The sequence below is a fragment of the Tauraco erythrolophus genome, chromosome 4, assembly GCF_009769465.1.
Source record: "Tauraco erythrolophus isolate bTauEry1 chromosome 4, bTauEry1.pri, whole genome shotgun sequence".
In the NCBI taxonomy this organism is placed as follows: Eukaryota; Metazoa; Chordata; class Aves; order Musophagiformes; family Musophagidae; genus Tauraco; species Tauraco erythrolophus.
In genome coordinates, this window is record NC_141468.1 from 39,680,795 (window position 1) to 39,701,929 (window position 21,135).

The 21,135-nt window shown below is 42.2% G+C and overlaps 1 protein-coding gene across 1 annotated transcript; it reads right to left on the minus strand.

The window, feature by feature from the left end:
* Positions 1 to 207: 207 nt before the first annotated feature.
* Positions 208 to 20,319, minus strand: GNS (glucosamine (N-acetyl)-6-sulfatase). The gene is made up of 14 exons (XM_086610832.1): positions 20,179 to 20,319; positions 19,385 to 19,444; positions 18,505 to 18,711; positions 17,277 to 17,342; positions 16,775 to 16,873; positions 14,189 to 14,356; positions 10,458 to 10,540; positions 8,951 to 9,069; positions 8,286 to 8,389; positions 7,788 to 7,889; positions 6,463 to 6,570; positions 5,650 to 5,760; positions 3,265 to 3,425; positions 208 to 2,416 (listed from the first exon to the last, which is right to left on the minus strand). The coding sequence occupies exons 1-14, from the start codon at positions 20,317 to 20,319 to the stop codon at positions 2,341 to 2,343; spliced, it is 1,605 nt and encodes a 534-aa protein (XP_086466958.1). The 3' UTR covers positions 208 to 2,340.
* Between the last annotated feature and the right edge of the window lie 816 nt (positions 20,320 to 21,135).

Consider the following 21,135-nt stretch of genomic DNA (forward strand, 5'->3'; position numbering starts at 1 on the left):
TCTGTACCCATAACAAAAGGTGGGTTTTTTTCCTATTAAAAAGGAACAAAACGCACATTACTTGCACTGAAACTTAACTCAAGTAGAAACTTGACATACGACCTAGATTTGACAGAATTGTTGAGAGTTTAATGTGCAGCAATCAATGTATTTCACACTAGCCACCACACAGCTACCAAATAAAGTTTAAACAACAAGTCTACAGCTACCAAATAAAGTTTAAACAACAAGTCTAAGTTGCTCGAATTACCCAAGAAAAACACCACATAAATGAACTTTAAGTTCAGCTCAGTGCGCAAGAAAACACTTGAGAGCATGAAAGCAACTTTGGTTTTGTTTTCAAGACAGAATAGAGTCTGAAGGATATTGATGGGCAATATTAAGGCCTAAGAAACAAAAAAAACAGGATAAAGCTACAGTTGTAGTGGAGGAAAAAAAAAGTCCTGAGTATTTGAAAATGTGTAAGTAGTCTGAATATCCAAAAACCTCTTTATTTATACAGATGCTCTAGCTGAGAAGTTACCTTTCAAGCTATTTTCTTCTCCAAATATTTGGTCACTGTAGAGATTTGAAACAATGAGTTAGATTTGAGACAAAAGCTCTATAAAATCAAACTGGTAGACCACCACAGAAGTTTGCAACTCTAAGCTACATGGGCAACTGTGCTTCAGAACTAAAAGCCAAGAAAGTTCGACTTCTCTTACTGTAGCATTGCTTGTATCCAGTTTGTGGAGGTGTGCACTGGGGTATGTACCTTCACAGTTTTGGAAGAGTTGTACCTTGTTGCCTACTTAATGATTACTTAAGAAGTAGCACAAGGTTTTACGTGACTGAAGTTAAAATCATCGTGTTCTCTATTTGGGTAAAAGATCTGAAATAACTAACTGAAAACTAAGTAGTTTTGCCACAGTTTGTTTGACAAGGGAAATATTATCTTGCTTGATTACACAGTTGATTTGCCCACAAGCAACATGAACTTGTCTTGCAAAAGATACACAACTCAGTTTCTCGATGGTGTTTTGTCAACGAATCTACGCAGAAGTTACATGCTAACGTAAGTCTGGGTGTTTTTCAAGATTTAGAAAGATACTCAAGTTTGGGTGCAAGTGATGGCTGCATTTCAGATAAGCCTAATCAGGAGGTTAAAAAGACAACATCGCCCTTCCAAAGGGAAACCATGTGATAACGTACTGCAGTCAGACATCTGACGTGCAATGCTTTGGTGTGAAGGCCACGTACTGCAGGTTCTGAGTAGTTACGTCTCAACCAAAAAGCAACACTCTATGAAGCACTTTAACTGCCTAAAATAGCCCTCAGCCTAAGGTCTAGTGAGCAATGATTTATTTATGTTTAGCTAGTTTGCTTTCAAAATAATTTACTTTCAAGAATGTAATCAAGGTAAGATGTTAGACAATTCAAGACATTTGGAGGTTAGAGACAGATCAACTCTACTGAGGGTGCCCCTTCGGGTCATTTTTGTGATTTTTTTTTTAGTATTACTTCTGTTCATATATTAAAACAGACTTAAGAGTTAGCTCAAAACACAGGCACACTTATTTGAATACTTGTTAGTCTTGACACTCTTCTGTTTAACTCACTAGGAAGCCTATATTAAACCCTAAGAGTTTTTTTCAGTAGTACACAGTTAACCCATTCCAGCATTTCAGACTAGAACAAGGTTGAAGTTACATTCTTGTTTGCAAGCTACCAAAGCTGACCTACAAAATTCATTGGTCTCATTCGCAGTGGTCTCATTGAAAGAGAGTATTTAGCATATGGATTTTAATTCTGCACAGGACACTTGCTAGTCAGATCCTACAGTTTTGACTAATGCCTTCCTACGCTATTTTGGGCTAGTTCGCTATTGTCATCAACAGTTTTCAGTGTGATACCGGAAACCTATAATTAAATGTAGCTCTTAAGAAAGTCTATGACACTGAATATGGGTGAGCATTACTGTGCAATAGCACCTGCCTATCGAACCTGACTCAAATATGCATTTATTGATTTTTAGAACAAAATAAACTATTCAGATTCATAGGCAGAGGTTTACCTCTGTGCCTGTGATATGAAAAGGTACTTGAAAGACAAAGGTGGTCATCAACTATCTGAGCAAGACAGATTAGCTGTGTCTAACGATTTAGAATTACAGTTTGGCTGTAAAATATACATATTGCACAAGGCAACCAGCTAAAGACAAGGGTTTTTCTTCCAAACAGGGTTTGAATAGCCCATGAAAAGTCTTCCAGCTGCAATCAACGAGAGTTACAGAGACAGACCTGCTGCAGTTGCTGGAGAAACTGGTCAGTGGGAGCTGATTGCAAGAGGCTCTGACGCACCTTACAAGGACTGTGCAGAAAACCTCCGAGCCCAAACGCCGTGATTGCTGAACATGAGCCGTGGGTCAAACCTGTACCTATAGACAGGAACAGAGTCTGTGTGAGCTACAGTTTGCCCACAGTGACCAACGCTTCTAGGAATAGCTCATTTCTAGAATAGCTCTGGTACAAGGCTACACGAATAGTTGCTTTCTTAACAGTATGCAGCAGGGACAATCTCCCTACGTGTTACAACAGATTAATTATAATGACATGCAACTCAGGAGTTCACAGTCTCCAAAGAAATAAATAATAGCTACAACATACCAACAGCATATCAGCATGTATAACTTTAAACTTTCAGGAGATGCATTCCAACAGAAAGCTTTGCTGCCTCAAATTACAAACTTATATAGCACAACTGTAAGTATTTTTAAATAGTGCTTAAAAAAAGCTTCGGTCCAAATAATTACTGACTGAATTTTGAGGTAAGAGGTGCCATTTACTTACAACAGCTGACTAACACATGCAGTTTAAGTCCCACAGGAAACATTCTTTGCTAACAGCATCTCCAGGAACAAATCAGAGCAAGTGTTTGGGAAATGCCTGCCTACAGAAAACTGCAGAGCTTTTCCTTGTTTGCAGGCAAACCTAAGGTCACTTGTCTCAGCACAGCTGTAAGCTTCAGCTATTCTAAGTCAACAGCGGCTGACAAGATTAAAGCAGTAGTATTAACACCATCAAGTTATATTTGGTAGATTAGATTAAATTAAAATAGAGATTAAACATTAAAAAATAGAGGCATCAAGAAAGTATCTCTATTAAACAACAGCATGCATGTCAGTAATATTATATTCCATCACAAATACCATCTATAAAAGCTTAATTTTAAAACTATGTAGTTACATTTAAAAGTATTATAAAAATGAATTGAATCAGTGTTTACCCGGGATCGAAGACACCTGGTGTACGGCAAGTTGCTCCTGAACAGGACTGCAGCATCATTAATCGATAGTTCATCTTTTCTAGAATTTCTTGATCAATTGTTTTAGCAATGTTGTTGATCTGGTGTGGATCTGCAGTCAAGTTATACACTTCCACAAACACCTGTAGAAGAAAGTTCTTGCACTGTATTAAGTCCTAAATGCTAATTAACATTTAATCATATTATTTGGGAAGAACACTTTATGGCAGCATATAGTCTCAAATGTTATTTTCAACGATACTGCAGCATCCCCACACATAAGCTGTGTTTAGCCATACAGCTAACTGGTCAAAGACAGGACAGTGTGTAGGTAAAGCTAAAGTTTTCCAACAGTACTGTACTATCACAAAAGTTTTTACTTCCACCTGAAGTACTCAGCTGCTACACTACAGATTTTTTCAAAAACATAGATGAAATCTGTCTTATGACTGTGAGACCACAGCAAGAGGCTATAGCTAAGCTGGCTGCCTTTTCATTAATGGATCTCAAAAGACACAACTTCATGACCATTGCATCACCATTATATGGTCATCAGGTACTTCCAGCTGTCAAACTCAGACAGGTGTCTTGACTACACATACAAAATATGCTGACTACAAATATGTGACAACCCTAATACAAGAGAGCTTTTTTGTGTGTGGGTGTGCTTTGACAAGGTTTTTTGTGTGCTTTGAGAAGGTCTGTCTGGAGGATTTTAGGGCAGGTTTGTTTTTTGGTACATTAAATCTCTAAACCATGCTGTGGGACAAACACTAGTCAAACACATCTCAAGAATTCAGCTGAGGTTTTGTCTGTGCCAGAGTAGGAGGCCTGATTGCAGATAACGTTAATTAAAACTGGCTGGGTTGTGTCTAGCTTAGATAAAGATGCATCCAGACAGACTTGGGTTGCAAGCTTTATCTAAGGTTCACCGCAAGGTTTTAAAAGCCACATCACTGCATCTTCCCAATACTGTTAGTCTTAATTTAGCTGACCCAGGTAAGCCGAGTGACCCAAAAATGCCGCAGCCATACATTCTTATTGAAAAAAACACCCAACATGAAGTGTGTTACCCCATCAACTTTGGAGTCCACTTTTACAAAGAAAGCTGCAACACTCATTTAACTTCATTTTTCTGCTTTCTGACAATTTATGATGAAGGGCAGGGCCTGCTCATCAGCATCTCGGTCAACTATACAGTCTCAGTCTCCTACACCAGAAAGCTGGTGAGGGACTTTTTACAAGAGCGTGTAGTGACAGGACAAGGGGCAATGGCTTTAAACTAAAAGAGGGCAGATTTATGTTAGATATAAGAAAGAAATTCTTTACATTGAGGGTGGTGAGGTACTGGAACAGGTTGCCCAGAGAAGTTGTAGATGCCCCATCCCTGGAAGTGTTCGAGGCCAGGTTGGATGAGGCTTTGGGCAACCTGGTGTAGTGGAGGGTGTCCCTGCCCATGGCAGGGGGGTTGGAACTAGATGATCTTTGAGGTCCCTTCCAACCCTAACCATTCTATGATTCTATGATTCTTTCTTGCTGTCTTACTGCAAAAAACTATCTCGTGAGATCTACTCTTCCGCTTTAATTTGTTCATTGTAGACTACCAGACAATGTTGTGTGGTGCCATAAAAACTGGGGATACCTGCTGTTTATGCATTTATTGCATGTCTGCTGACAACACAGTTCATTAGGTTTGTGACCCAGTTGCCTCAAACCCAACATGCTCTCCGGAGCAGCTGGGTGCTAATGGGCACAAATAAAGATCTGCCCTGTAACGCACCAAGTTTTGTGCGTACAGCGGGTGCTCCACTAGTGAGATATGAACAAGTTTCTGAAGAGGGAACATCATGTCCCTTATACCCAAACAACGTACGATAAGGTTAGAGACCTTTCTCACAGTTGTAACTTAAATACTTGTTTTGCCAGGCACACAAGAGGAGAGAAACAATTAGCCTGAGATTTCAGTTCTTCCCAAGGAAAAGAGTTGCAGCTGAACACAAGAAGAGCAGAGGTACAGCGCAACAGAAAATATTTGTCATACAGAAGACTCTGCTACGTGGAATTAGGGTAGGACAGAGAACTGAACCCAGCCCCAGAACAGCTCCCCAAGAGGCTGTTAGGTGATAAAAGGTGGCGATAATCATAGTTTAGGCTATTGTCCCTTCCACACTCCTGCTCCCTTGCTTTTTTTTTTTCTTCCCAGAACCCCACCAGAGCTTTGGTCAAACATTCTCACTGTTTATCCTGCAAGCAATGCTAGTCTGCTTTTCAGAGTACTTTATGGAAACCTTGAGAGCAGATAAGAGTGCAGACGGTCGCTCGCACAGCTGTGGACAGTTGACATCCGCTAGTCAGACAGAGACTTACCTCCCGGTCATCAAATTCACAGTACTGCAGATCCCAGGAAGTTGAAAGTGTCCTTACACAAGCATATGTGTTGTTATAGGAATCTTCACAGACACAGTCTGGGAAGCAGTGCTGGGAAGTGAGCAGAGAACAAAAATTTTACAGCAGGAAAAGGACATAAACGAGTAATCCTTTTCCTCGAGTCTATACTGGCTCAAGCCAACTGCAGTTAACTGATGAACACCAGGATCTTAGCTAACATGCATATCTCCCCTGGAGATGTTAAGCAAAAACTCAGCTCTTCTAAATTTGAGAAAGTGTTGTTATTAAACTCACCATGATTAAGTGCATTTTGTCTGGGAAGCTAATGTACATACACCGAAGAGAACAGCACAACACCCACTACTAAAGACAACACCAATGGGATGCTTTAAGTAAAGCAAACCTCCTTTGATTCAGGAAGTAGCTGGTGACTTAAATAATAGTCACAGCCAACAATTGTGCAACAAGGTCACTGGAAGTTTAGAAAGAACATGATGTTGCTGCCACCCACTTTGCCAAGCCCACACTTTCTTGAGTATTTCTCCAGCCCTGAGGCCTTACAGATTCCCACTGAAAGGGTGACTCTGTTCTGTATGGTCATATATATGGACACATCAGTTCTGCGTGGCTGGATGTCTCGCTCTGATTCTTAAATGCCACACAGGACCTACAGAGCTAGCTCCTACTTACCAAGACACTGGGAGCTTACTTACAGAACCAGGTTAGTCCACACAGCAAACAGGTTTAATTCAGCAGCTATTTTCTAATATTAACAGATCTTGTCTTGCTTACTGTGACTCCAGGTCCTAGGCCAGGACAGGTAGGATCACTGCCATTATATCCTTCTCCTTGGTACTCCACCAAGAAGTCTGATCTCCATGTCACGTTTTTGTCCCCTCTCTAGGAAAAGAGGTTTACATGACTTAGTATCCACTGCACAGTGAAACAGAAGAAATTCTCCATGCCTGGTGCAACACTAACACTGCCAACTGCTTACAAAGCAGTCTGAGTTCTGGTCCCTAGTTTAAGCCTGTCTTAAAATAATATTTAGCCGTAGGTTAGCGTGTCTTGTGTAATGGAAGACAAGGATCCAACTCCAAAAATACTAGTACACCTTCTTGTGCGGGTCTGAAGTACTATCTTCAAATTTATAATCATGCAGCAATACCAAACAGGAGCCACATGGCCAGATATTACTGTATTACAGACAAGATCCCTGTAGCGAGGCTGTTTCTCTTTGGTTTATATCAGACCACTGCAACAGATGGAAAAAAGATACCCTTGGCATAAGAAAAGATAAACAGCTTTAAGAAGCAACTAAGTTTTAAGCTGCTCTATTTGTAGCTACATTTTAAAAGACAGAGGGAGAGGGAAGTATAAAGTTAATATACAGCACCATCACAAGCACATACAGCAAAATAATGAGTTTCAGAGTTTTGATTCCATCAGAGTTTAAACTAGATGCCTTTTACCTGCTTCTGTCTAAAGAAGAGCTTAAGGTTTCGATACAAGGTTTTAAAAGCAAAGCACTGTTATAAATCTGGATGATCTCCTACGTTTCCAAGTAAGCTGCCTTCAATTTATAGACTAAATTTAATTAAAACTAAAAGGATCAACTGCAAGCAGCTTTATTTAAATAGGCTTCTGCTCACTTATTGGAAAGGTCAGGTTTACATTATAAAACCACACACATTTTTCCAGAGTTCAGAAGGAAACACTAGTTCTACTGAAAACTGAGGCAAACCAGAGATTTAAGAGCAATCTGCTTTTCTCCTATGTCTATACTGACAAATCCTAAGGAAAAGGGGAGGAAGGATGCAAGGTGAAAACAACATACAGCCTTCAAAAAAGGAATTATTACAAATGGCAGGATTAGCCAGAGGATGACACAACTCTATTACAAAATGACCACAAAGTTGTAGGGCTTATCAACAATACATCTGCAGTTAAACAGGATACCTACTTTTTTCATTCATCTATGAACATTCCATGTGAAAATGCCATCAAGGGAAGAATCTGGGTTATGAGTTGACTTAGTCTATCGAAAGAAGCAGTATTCACTTTGAAGAATAACCCCTGCAAGAATTACCAGTTACTACCCCTGTCTGTCTACTTACCAACAGCGGCAACAGTGACATCCCATCCATCTGGGTCTTATTCAAGTCATACCCCGCGATATCCAGAATAGTGGGACCCAAATCAATATTTGCAACGAGCATCTGCAGGGTGAGAAAAACTTACTTCAGAAGATCAGAACCTAACAGATGTAATGAGACTTCTGTCTTTTAAGTACTTGTAATTTTAGGTACACCTAAACACTACTTTATTTCATCTTTATAGGCTAATGGACCATGTAACATTCTCAAGCAACGGTAAGGTCTTTGGAAAGTGAGCTTCATACCTCATTTACTTTTGTAGCCTGCAATTACTTAAATTTACTGATTCAAGCATGCAGTTTTTTTAGAATGAGGTCTTTGCACTTCCTACCACTCCATATGTTTCATTTCACTGAAATAAATACATATATATGCAGGAGGATGAATTATCACCTGAAGCTGCTAACTGTGAAACAGTATTAAAAGTAAATCCGTACTCTGATTTCACTTCTTTCTTACCTTGTTTGTCTGATTTGGCTTTATCCCTGGTCCCCGAACTAGCAATGGAACTTTGATATCAAACTCATACAGCTGCCGTTTATCTATTGGCAAAGAAAACTGGCCTACAGAATAGAAAATAGAGAAAGTTAAATGGGTTCCTTCTTTGACGTTTTTAGAGTCTTGTGTTAAATCAGCCAATTTTTTAAGAAGTCAGAAGAGGTGCTTAACCTGAACAGCATTAACAAAGTGGAGGATAGGAATAAACAACTTCAAAGTATAAAACATATCTTACAAAGTTTAACAGCTTAGATACCGCATTTTTAGTTGTACAACATGATACGGAGAGGTCTTTCAGAGATTTTTACCGGTTAACTCTTTCAAGGCAAATCTTCCTAGAGAGCACAGAGACCCTTCCTCCATTTCCATCCTATTTTTATGTATACCAGGACACAGCGGTAGAGATTAATGCTAAAAACCGCAACCAAACGAAAACCAACCAAAGAGTAAAATCCCCAAACACCCCACACTGCAACTCCAGATTGTTTTGCAACTCAAGTCAGTACTTCGCACATCTACAGTTTTTCACAGCTGCTGTTCCCATTTTCTGGAGTGGTCATGAGGGTGAAATGTTAAGCGATTCCTTGATCTTCTACAAATGTTCAGGAAGCAGTCAAAAATTTTACCAGTGTGGTAGCCATTGTCTGATGTGTAAAAGATGTACGTGTTGTCTAATTCTCCGTTCAAGTCCAGTTTCTTCACTAGTTTCTCTACCAGGTCATCTACTGACAGCAGAGTTTGCCACCTATACAGAAACAAAATATTTCATATTAGAGCACGAAAAATTTAGAATCATTCTGACTGCAGGCAGGGCATTTGCACTCTGCTTCAAGTCAACAGTGTACGCACTGTAAGTGGATTATTTTGCTTGCAAATTCTGAAAACAAGCTTCACAGATTACTACACTGTATTGTTTGAGGCTGCAATTTAAGATAGAAATAGACTGTTTGTCTTTGGTTCTTGTTGATTTTATTCTGTAGTGTCTGAGAAAGACGTCAAAATGCTGATTACTTCTTATCTGGAGACAGTCAAGATCAACAGTGAAGCAACACAGTGGTAGAGTCAGAGTTATCTCCTGCAAGGTCACTTGTTGTTAGTTCTTTGTATCTAGTTTTTAATATCAAAATACAAGACTGCCATGAATTTAGTTGTCTATATAGGATCCTTTCTGCTTGAAAGCTACATCAGCTATTTTTTATTACTCATGTAATATCAGGGTCCATTATTCCAGTGTATCTAAAGCCTTGAACAGCTACAAGTTGTTCTTTCCTTTGCCGTTGAGGCAAGTGACTGCTCCTGATTAAGTCAATAACAAGCCTCCACAGACTAGTATTATGTCGAATTAACTAGAGTTATTAAATTCTTGAATCCCGTTGTGCTCAGGCTTAATTTAAAATTTTGTTGCATAATTTTACCCTCATGTTTTAGAAAGCAAGAGCCTGAAAAAAACCTTGGTTTTCCATCTCCAAAGTGACAAGCTAATGCCTGACAACTGCTCAAAATGGAGTTCAACACAAGTTAAGCTAATGTTTGTGTCAGAGCTTTTCAAGAAAAAACACCGACACTGTAAACAAATACCCTTCCTTTACATTAAAAAGAGAGAAGAGCTGTATCTTCACATTACTCCCCACATCTCCTTTTTATAAAAAGGAATCAAGCATCTGCCTTGGCCAGTCAAGTATTCCCATGTAAAAAGACCACAGACTGAGAGCCAAAGTTAATCAATCAGATTAGCTGGCAGATAAATCAATCACATTTGATGCACATCATACAAGAATCTGGAATTCAAGTGATGTAGAAGGTAAGGCCATTTTTTATGAAAACTTGTTTTGCACTGAAAGAGAAGCAGTAGAGACACGGAGCGTGATTGGTCTTTTTTTGTGATAAATGATGGCAGCATTTGGGAGCAAAGTACTTCTGAACCCAATGACAACAAGTTTCTTTGCAAAAAGTAAACAGGAAGTCAGGTTTGCTGAGACAAGATGCCAGAGAATTACTACAGGTAATTTGACATCTATTTTCAGACTTATTACAACCCTTTTAAAAAAAATAACTTTCCTTTTTTTTTTTTAAGAAAAAAAAACCCACAATGGAAGTTTGACTAGAAATCTTAAGCAACAAAAAAATTCTTACCGCTTTCTATAAGCGTCATCGAGAAACTGTATTGAAGAGTTAGTCATCGGAGTCTTTGCTTGTCGAATTAACCAGTGCTTGTTCTAAAGAAAAGAGACAAAAATATTAGCGTAGGAGAGAAGTACTAGATTTTAAACCTTTCTTATACCGATTATAACAGAAACGTTGTTTAGGGTGAAACATCCACATAATTCCTGTGAAATAGCCAGGCAATGCTATCAAGCTGACCTGACTCCAGTTTTTCCACTCAGTTCATGTAAAAGAGAAGTTGCAAGAGTAGAATGTATTACAGCCCCATTATGTTCAGCCCTTGGCGAGAAGGAAATAGCTGTGGATCTCTTCAAAGCAGTGCAGGGAAGAAATTTGCAAAAGGAGCTAGGGAAGGCTCTCCCAGAGATAAGTCTCATAGCCTGAGACAGGTCTGATGGAAAAAAGAGATCTGAAGGATTGAGCAGCATTGTAAAATTGGATGTGGTTGTCACAAGTGAGGTTCTTTTGGGACTAGGATTTGTGAGCATCCTCACATAGGCAGAGAGGAGAGGAGAAACTCCTGCATAAAAAGCAATTTATGGACATATGAGGACAAAGACCTATAGTGGTGCCACTATCAGATTCTCGGCAGACTCATCAGGGCTAGAGACTACCAAGGGGAGCAGAAACATTACCATTTCATTTGGATTTTTCGACTCCAGAACAAAAGCAATTCTTTTGCTGAAGTGTTATTGATTGTTCTAGCTGCATCCCCAACTCTCAGAAACAGCCCCTCCCTTTCCCTTTCCCCTCAACCATCCCCCTGAAGTAACGGAGATGATCCGACTCATGTGAGAAGTGATACTCTCACACCTTGAAGCACCAGTCTGAACTGGGTCAGCTACTGCACAAATACAGGGTGAACAACCTGAAGGTTAGTATTAGTGGGGAGCAGAGTAAAGGAGAAAGTCACATCAATGCAGCTTTATGTTTTTTCATGTAGGAGGTCAGAGATGACCCACTCATCACTTTCAGCTTGAGCCTGTATTTAGTTGGTCACTCCTCTCCATAAAGCCTCTCATTACGCAATTTCCCTCCCGTCACAAGCGAATGACTCTGAATAGGCTCAGGCTTTAGGGACTCACAAGTGACTCATATCTCCTGCAACTATTCAGTTCCCCTGTTTTCTGTTCATGCAGACTGAAGGAAAGGTTTTTGGCATGGAGTCTTAATACCACATCTAGTTTATTTTAATTCAGTTGTATTCAGATGTCTCTCATGGCAGTTGTAAAACAATTCTCTGGAGAGACACTAAGTTTATCTCAGCAAGAAAACTCACAGCATAATGAAGACAGAACACCTAGGACTTGTGTTGGTTGAGAGAGGTAAAAATAAGGAAAGACATCACAAGTCCCATCCCCAGCTCAGCAGAAGTTCTTCAAAGAACAAAGGAGCTGGTGGCAGTGTCACCTGTGCACCAGCCACCTTTCACAGGAGGCAGACTCAGGAGAGGCCCTCCATAAGGCACAACCATGCTGGGTAACTCTGGCAGATAAGTCACCTAGTACAGTAGAATCTTCCTCTTCTCTGAAGTATTTTGTTGTTCTTACCTTTCTCTAAAGTTTCAGGAACTTCACACAGCACCTAAACATCTTTGTGGAATTCAATAAACTTCACACTGATTCAGAGACCTCCAATCTGCTTTCCTGTCAGTCCCTGTCAAGTCTCTTTCACCAGTTACATACAAAGCTGTTCACCAACCCTGCTGCCACCCTACGTCCCATTCTCAAAGAAAGTTTAGGAGACCTTGAGAAAGCACATCGTATCTTGCCAGCAGAATCCGAATACAGCTGTGCTCCGATTTTGGAGGAGAAACACTGCGTGCAAGAGAAATACCCGACACGTCTCAATCAGCTTCTCTCTCAGAACAGCTTAGATAAACTACTCATCTGGGCTATCAATAGTCCTACTTGGGATATTGGACAGCTACCTATCGCTTGATATAGTTCATAGCTGAGGATCCTAAGCAGAAGTTAAAGTGTGCATCACTGGCCAGAGTCTGACAACAACTTAACTCTTGTTTTTCAAGCGGAGATTCTGACTAGATGGCTCCTTTCAGCACCCCTTGCCTGCACACTGTATAAGGAAGCATGGCAATATTAACTTAGGAATCAAGACTGCACAGTGCAAGACTGTCTAGCAAGCATTACAACATCAATGACTTGAGGGTCTGAGCCTATGCACATGTTTATTGTTATTGCAGGACTTGTGCTTACCCTAGAAAACAGTGAAGTTCAAAGGAGAGTTGGGCTTTCAGACCACAACACTGCCAATTACAGAACTGCACACTGTTAATGATCGTAGCTATTGTGTTGAGGAAGAAGGGTAATGCTCGTCTGCTCCTATTGTGAAAACTAGTAAAACTGCTGTATCCACAGATATTAACCACCAAACATTAAGTCCGTCTGTCATTTTGCATTGTGTTGTATAGGCATATGCAGAACTTTTGCTCCACATAAGGGAACTCCCACACTGCATTTTTGGCTAGCTGCTGACTTCACTGGTCAAGATGTTTCTGGCGCACTATTTTAAAAGCATTCAGTTATTACAGGAATGGAGTCCAAGACAAAGTTAGGCATCATTTTATGGGGAAAAAAAAGTCTGATTCCCACTCCCCAGTTCAAAATTTAACAGGTTGGGCTAAAGTATTCGTTACTGCCCGCAGTGCTTTTCTCCCCTTTCATTCATGCTTTCATATCACGCTGATAAGCACATGGTCATTTTGCAAGCCACAACCCTCAGCTAAAAACAAGTTTCATCCTGTACTACATGAGTCGCAGTGACCTTAGAAGAGGTATCACTGGGTTCTAGATAGGCATTCAGGCAATGGTATCTCTTAAGACTAAGATTAGGAGCAAACCTTGAAGTGAATCAGTTGAACACTGAACGGTAGGTAGCGAGTTCTATATTTTAAACTAATTGAATCAAAAACCCAAAACCTCTGTAAACTAAATATCTCACCAGATTAACTGTTTGTGACTTTCACTTTCACTTATTGGCAGGGTAAGTAGCAGCGGATTAGTCTGAGCTAGACCAGATTTGGCCAAGTTTACCAGCAGTGGAAGGTACTGCCCTGTCACAAGGACATCTGCGAGTTTGTAACATTAAGCTCAGAAATTCTGGTTACAGGTTATTTCAACGAATGAAAGGCAAGTTCTCAAAGTCCTTAGTGACCCTGGGCCCTGTGCTTCATGATTTCATGGAGTCCTCTGGTTAGCCTGATATGCTTATCACCTAGGGCCAGCTTTGCCACGAGCTCAAGTAATGGACCACCCATCCACACAAGCAGACATGCACAGGAAGAGAGGGTTCTCCTCACTCTTCACCTGAGTCTGTGTAGCACACTACCTACGTGTTCTCCTGAACACACCAAGAGCAATGGAAGAACATTTTAAGAGCTTCAGAACAGTCTGGAAATTGGAGAAAAAAAAAAAACTTTTTTCCATTTATCAACCATAATTCTATTGTACTGCCTTATCATTTTTGCCATTACATTTTTTTATTTACAAGATACTGGTATGCAAAAATCTCAAAGTCACAATAAACATATCTTACCCTCAAAGGCTGACTAACGTAACTACACAGCCAGTAGTCATGGAATTCTTCTCATTGTTTAAACTTAACACGCAAGACAGGGTCATTGCCTACTGCGCTCACAAAGTAGTAGAATAACCTCTGCGGATTCTTGCTAGTTGGCTTACCTTTCCATGAATATTAAAATTGCTGTTTCTTGGTGCACTGACATTCTGAAAGCTCTTCGTGTACTGTGGAGCAGCTGTCCAAGGGGAGTGTGGTGCTGGGGTTGAGATCATCATAAAGAAAGGTTCGAAATTAGATTTATACTCCAAGAAGTCCAGTGACATGTTGGCCTGTGAACAGTTTTGTTGGAGAAGAAAAGTCAAACCCCCAAAAGAAAACAAAGTACGTGAAAAATCCAAACCAGACATTATTTAGAGCTTGTTAGTACTGGGAACACTTAAACTATTTCAGAAGCTTATTGCTTGCGCTTCTACAAGTGTCCAGAACAGCAGCTCATGATAAAAAAATCTCAAGTGTTCATGTTGAACAAATAAATTGTCCCATATCTCTGAACAGCTTTCTACTTCAGACCTTTGCATTATTTAGACCTGGAAAGCTCATCAAAAGTTTGTGCCTATTCCAAGTGTCAACAAGATCCACCTAAACTGTGCTTTCATCAAGTATAACTGGAGCTTTCTTCAACAGTCTGAGTTTTTCTGAGACTCTCAGATGCCATCTCCTGCCTGACAGATCCCAGTTTAGCAGTTCCAGTTGTCTTCCAAAATAGCAGTAGCTCTGAAAAAGTTTTTCAGTCCCACTGTTTATAGTGTAGGCTCATTCTGTAGCAAGCTCCTAGTTTCTAAGAGATGCCACATTTTTGCTGGTGAAGCCAGAAGCTCTAGTAAAATAGAGTGCCAGACTCCACTCAATCACGCCACTTCACTACACTTTCATTTTCATTTCAGCCCATACACAATTTCAAGTAGCAAGTTAGAAGAGACTGTGAGTTCCATTTTGTCCTTTCTTTAGTCAGCCTTTGAAATTAAAGCTTCAAAGGTATTACTCGCAGATGAGTTCTTCACTAGTAAAATCTTGCAACATTTTCCTCTCCTGTCCGATTAGTATACTCCATTTTGGATATCCTTTTCTTTCTCTAGAAGAAACAATATACTAGAAATTTCTTCCTCTTCCTTCCTCCTAATTTGTACTTCTAAGCAAGCAGGGCTGGTCTTCAGTTATGTAACAACAGAGTTAAGGGAGGACAAGAACTGAGTGAAGTTCAAAATCCTGGTTTAGAAACCAGTGTGATGTAGGTAAACTCACAGAAGTAGTTAACTTAGTTAAGAGCTTAAACTGCAACATGTCAAGACTGCAGCAGACAGATCCAAGTGTTCAGATTCTTAATACCAGACTTAAGTACCCAGATGCCTTTAGTCAGGACAAGAAAGCTTGTGCATCACATTCAGCAACATGGGAATTTTGCATAAGCAATTTACTCCTGTGCACGGTCCAGTGAGTGAATTAAACACTGGCTCTGAAATGCTGAATACATATTTTGTAACTACAGGCAGAAGGTAGAATGCAACACACTGAAAAACATAATACACTGCTGTATCCATGGGTAACACATGACAAGTAAGAGGTTTATGCAGCCATGACTCGTTGGTCAAAATGTTTATGAGCTGCTGAAGGATCAAAAGAGACCAGTACAATGTCAGTAACAGGATAGTCTCACTTCTGGCTTATCAATTCCAATCTAGCTTTAGACAGTGTAAATCTAAATTTAATCAGACAGCTGTTCAGTACCCTAAGAAACATCAATCAGTTCTGTTCCTAGTAAGCAGCTGTCTACATTCAAGAACCCATTGGAATGAAACTCATTAGGGTCTCAATGGAAGACTACAAACTGACTGCATGAGGAGATTTCTCAGACAAGAATTTTCCCCGAGTGCTGCACGTGAGCTCCCAGCACTACCAACTCATACACTGTTCCAGCACCTCAAACTAAGACTCCAGCTTGGCAGGCAGGGGGAACATTCCCCCCACCCCCTCAAAGCCTCCAAACTAATACTGCTTGCTAAACAGGGCCTCAGGAGAGCTAAAGTAACTCTTTAAACTTTCCTTTAAGTATTTGCTATCTTTGTTACCTCTCTTTACCTTCAGAGGGTAAAGAAGCTTAGGACTCCCCTGGTTGGCTACACGTTTTGGCAGTCCATATATTGCCCTCACACACTATGAAGATCGATTAGCCTTTGATATTTACAAGTGATCAATTTGACTATTTAAGAGATTACAAGATACTGACACATCATAATAACTTACAAACAAACCATGGTGTAAAGCTATTTTTACACGCTTAACTTCCCACTGAAATCTTGGTCCACTTAATCTGTTACAGAAGTTGTGCATTGTAATGAAACGCATCTTTCTATGAAGAAATTTCAGTCATAGCCAACATGCATCATGTTCCTCATGCACCACAGCAGTCAGCATTAACCTCTCAGTGAGGCTATTGACTAGCAAACAGGCAGCTGGAATCCCTTTCCTTTCCACAGCTCACACACACAAACTTGTAATTTCTAAATATATCCAGAACCTTGCTGTGCTGATTAATGCCCACCCACCACCATGACAGCACAATCATGTATTTATGAACTAGCGCAGCCTAACAAATTATCATTCATTCCCACCTTTCCCCAAGTCCCCAGCATGAGGCTTTATCTGGTCATAAGCTGCTTCTCTAACACAGGTGTCGCAAAATTTCTTACCAGTACATCTGTCAGATAATCTACACTGTAGTTCTCACCGTGCCTTCGTGCCTTGCCATTTACCGAAAGAGTATAGTTGTAGTACTTCGAATTTTTCTCCTGTGAAAAAGAAAAGTCACAAACATATTTACACAAAGTAACATGTACATTGATTACTTGAAATAATCAAAATGAGCTGCCACCAAGCATTTGTCAAATAGGTTATAAACATCTGTCATAAGGACACTGTAAGAATTCTAAAAACTGGTTTCCAACAACAAAACTTATTTTAGTGCTATCTCGCATTGCTTTCGCTTTGCAAGTTGAGGTTTTGCCCCAGCCACCATAGGAGGAGCAGACTTTGTGAAAGCCAAGGATCTGATATGCAATAGAGGAAAAAAGGGAAGAAAAGTGGCATTCAGTTGTTCAGATGCTCTTTGCCTGCTCTTTCATGACCAGCAAAGTCACAACACGAGTTGGATTACAAAGCAACCAAAATTAGGTATTTTAAATGGTCACATACCAAAGCATACCAAAAACTCCATCCAGGAGGGACATGACCTACTCCTCCTGCATCCTCTGCTCCGTACTGAAAAAAAGACAGACCATGACTCAGTTTCAATTATGATGAATAAAAGCTAGAAATTATGTTCCATATTCACGTGCTTTATTCAGCACTACTCAGAAAATGCATTAAGCCAAATTCAATTTCAGAATGGAAAAAAAAATTAATATATATGCATATAAAACCACATGTATGGCCTGTTAAAAACCAGGGTTAAATAACTAGAAAGACAATATCTGAAAGCTTGGCATTTGCCAATAAAATTTAAATTCTATTCACTGTTCTACTCTGCACAAGAAAATACGCAGAGATCCTGGAGAACACACAGTACACCATCAGGTAATGAGAGGTGATCTAAACACACAAGTGACAAGACACTCTGAGGCTTTGTGATAACAAGAAAATTTTGCGTAGACCGACAGCTTCCATCATCCTCCTCCAAAAAGGGGGTGCAAACTTTAAGCAACGCTAGCCTCTTGTCACCTCAGTGCCAAACAATTTACAACAACTAGCCTTCAAGGCAGCAAAAAGGAAAGTAGCTGCTGAATCCATGCCAAACTCAAAACAGAGGGTGCTTCAGAGCAACACAACGGGTCTTCTTAGGGCTGTCCTCTCCCATCTACATGGCTTGCCTCACTGCAGGGACAGGAGACTATGCTGAGTCAAGAGATGCTCAGAGGAAGCCAGATAAGGTTTCCCTTCCCCTAGCTGCCTCAGGAACATCAGCAGAAACAAATTTGTGTCTGGCTATGAAAATTCATGTTCCATTATTCTATTATACTACCAACATTTTCCACCAAGAGATGCAAGGAAAATAATGCTATTAAGAACCCTGTAACTCATCTAGCTCCAAACACAATTCCATCAGGCAAGAGGAACACCTGATCTTAGAGCTTTCAGCACTGAATTGTACAGCTTACCATAACCTACTACAAACCACAGCTTAGTTAAAACCTTCGGGCCCCTAAAGAACCTGATTTTAACTAAGTTAAGCTAAAGATTTTAACTTTGCGTCGTATTTATCCCATCTCAGCAAAGAGAACGGTTCATCCAAGTAATATAATTTAAAACATTTTGGGGACTCACCATCAGCTACAAATATAAAAAAAAAAAATCCCTGAATGTTTTAGAAAGGTAGACAAATGCAAATGAACCCTGTCACAGTAAAAAAATAAGCACAAAATACCTCATTCAAATATTTTCCAGCAAAGAATGTTTGATAACCACACATAGTTTTGAGCAGCGCTGGGAACGTGTATGGTTCTTGAATCTTCTGCCATAACTTGCTGCTACAGTTTCCTTCCAGAGTGTTATTGACAACATGATGATTATGTGGGTATTTTCCTGTTAAAATGCTAGCTCGACTGGGACAGCAAAGTGCACTGGGAACATACTGAAAAGAGAGGATAAAGAGACACAAGATTTACATTGTAAAATAATTTTTCTTAAAAACGCATAGTTTTGAAATATCAGTTAATAGGTTGATTAAAAAGTTTACCAACATTAAAATAGACTCCTTTCCGGATACACAGAATTACATCCCAAGTATTTTCACTAGTGAAAGGCTGCACATGAAACCGGTTTTAGGTTTCTGCAGCATATGCCTTTCAATCTCTCCCCGATTAGGTGTGGTCCTTACACAGCAGAAGTATCCATTAAAATACTGTTTGCCAGTTGATTCACTTTATTATTTTAGCCATGGCAATAAATCAGAATATGAAAAGAACAAAGTGGGTTTTCAACATGCATGAAGCTGAAAATTTTAAGTATCTGCTTCTAACACTTCTCAGTTTGTAATAAAAATATGCAGATTATTCAATTTTACTGCTTTAGGAAGTTAGCACAAGTACTTTTAGGAAGCGAAACTTTCCCTCTCAGATTCTGAACATGGCCTTGAGCTGTAGTCATTTTGAGACCTAAAAGCAGTTAGAGATTAACTTAAACCCACACACATATGTACAGACTCCCTAAAACTATTACCAGTTTTGAGATTTCAGATTACCCAAGATACAAACTACACAGACGCACATACCTCAGAAGTTCAAAGAGTTAACGTAAACACTTACTGCATTTAGGAAGGTTATTCCCATCTGCGCAATGAGAGCATTAGTCTTCTTTAGGGGGGTCTGGAAGAAAAGCACCAAAACGAAATCAGCTAAAAACTTAAGGACAGTAGGCAAAGCAGCAGAGTTGGAGCAGCTGTATGACTACCTGAAAAAAGGCTCACCACCACAGTTTCAGGCATTGCCCAGGTAAGCCATCCAGGTGCCCTCTCGCTAGGGCTGCATGTGACCGCAGCGGTTACGCAAGTCAGCCCAAGAGAACACACGTACCGGGAGTTTTCAGGGACTCCCTGCAGCTGCCGAGGCTGCACGGAAGAAGCTCCAGCCTCGACCAGCTTGAGCCTTGGTGGCTTCCCAGAGAAGCTTTGCTCACCTGAAGAAGCTCACCGTGACACTCCCTTCAGCTGCCCCAGGAGGAGCACGGTGCAACTCGGCCTGAGGCCGCGGACAGACACCCTGTCCCGGGGCTGCGAGCTGGCCCCCCCCAGGCCCAGGCCACCGCTCCTCAGCGGCCGGAACGACCCTCACCTTACGCCGGGCCCTCCCCACCCTCTCCCGGTCTCCCCAGCCCGGACCCAGCTATGCAACCTCGGCGGGCGGGCGGCGGGCACCACCTCGGCCAGGGCGGGGGCAGCGGCGGGGCCTCTCACAACGCTCCCACCGGCCCGCACGAACAACCCCGCGCCTCCCGCTTCCTTCACGGACGGGCCCGCGGTGGCGGACCCCAGGCCGCGCTTGGCGGCGAGGTGCGCGGGAGGCCGAAGGCCGGCGAGAGGCTGGGGGAGTCGCGGGGTTACCATGCCGCCCAGGCAGACGTCCTGGTCGTCGGTGAGGATGAGCACCACGTTGGGCCTCCGCGCCTGCCGGGCTGACCCCGCCAGGCTCAGCACCAGGAGCGCGGCCAGCGCCAACCCCCGGGCCACCGCGGCGGGGGACATGGCGCAGCAGCGGAGACGGGTGGGCCACCGGACAGAGGGACGGAGGGAGTCGGTGCTGCTCGATCCCGTGATGCGACAAGACACAGGGAGAGCCAAGCCCCGAGGAACAGCGCGAAGGCCCGCCCCGCCCCCGGCATATGACCCGGGAGAGCGGCGGGAGCGGGGCGGGGGGAGGCGGTGTCACGTGGCGCGGGCGGCCACAGCGGCGGGGAGCGACCCCGCCCCTTCGGCCCCGCCCGCTCCCCGCCTCCCGGGGGGCCACCGACTGGCCCCGCCCTCCCCGGCGTGGCCCCGCCCTCCCCGGCGTGGCCCCGCCCTCTGCCTGCGCCCCGGGGAAGCCGTTGCCACGGAGGCGGTAGCGGCGCGGGGTCCCTGGGGCTGGGATCTCACCCGCGCCGTCCGTCGCCTCCGTTCTCCCGTATACCGCCCTGCTGCTGTCCGTACGAGCTGCCTGCTGCCATCGGCACCCGCGACGGCGGGCGACGCAGCGTTTTGTTCTGAGAGGGTTCTTTTTAATTGTAAAACGCTGCGTTTTGCCGTCAAATTCCTGACGTTCGTTGGCCGAGGCTGCCGAGCCGGCCCCATCGGTCCGGCCGCGTACGTCTGGCCTGCTTGCGGTGCCATCGCCCTTGTGTGTCCCAGCCAATTCATCCTCAGCTCAAAAGGAAACATTTTACCGATATTGAGGAAAAACAGAAGGCAGAATCAGCCAAGGAGCACGGTGGGGGCACATGCAGTGCTGGGCACATCAGACACCGCAGCCTGGGAGCTGGTGCGGGCTCGGTGGCCGTGGTCGGCCGGGCTCGGTGGCCGCGG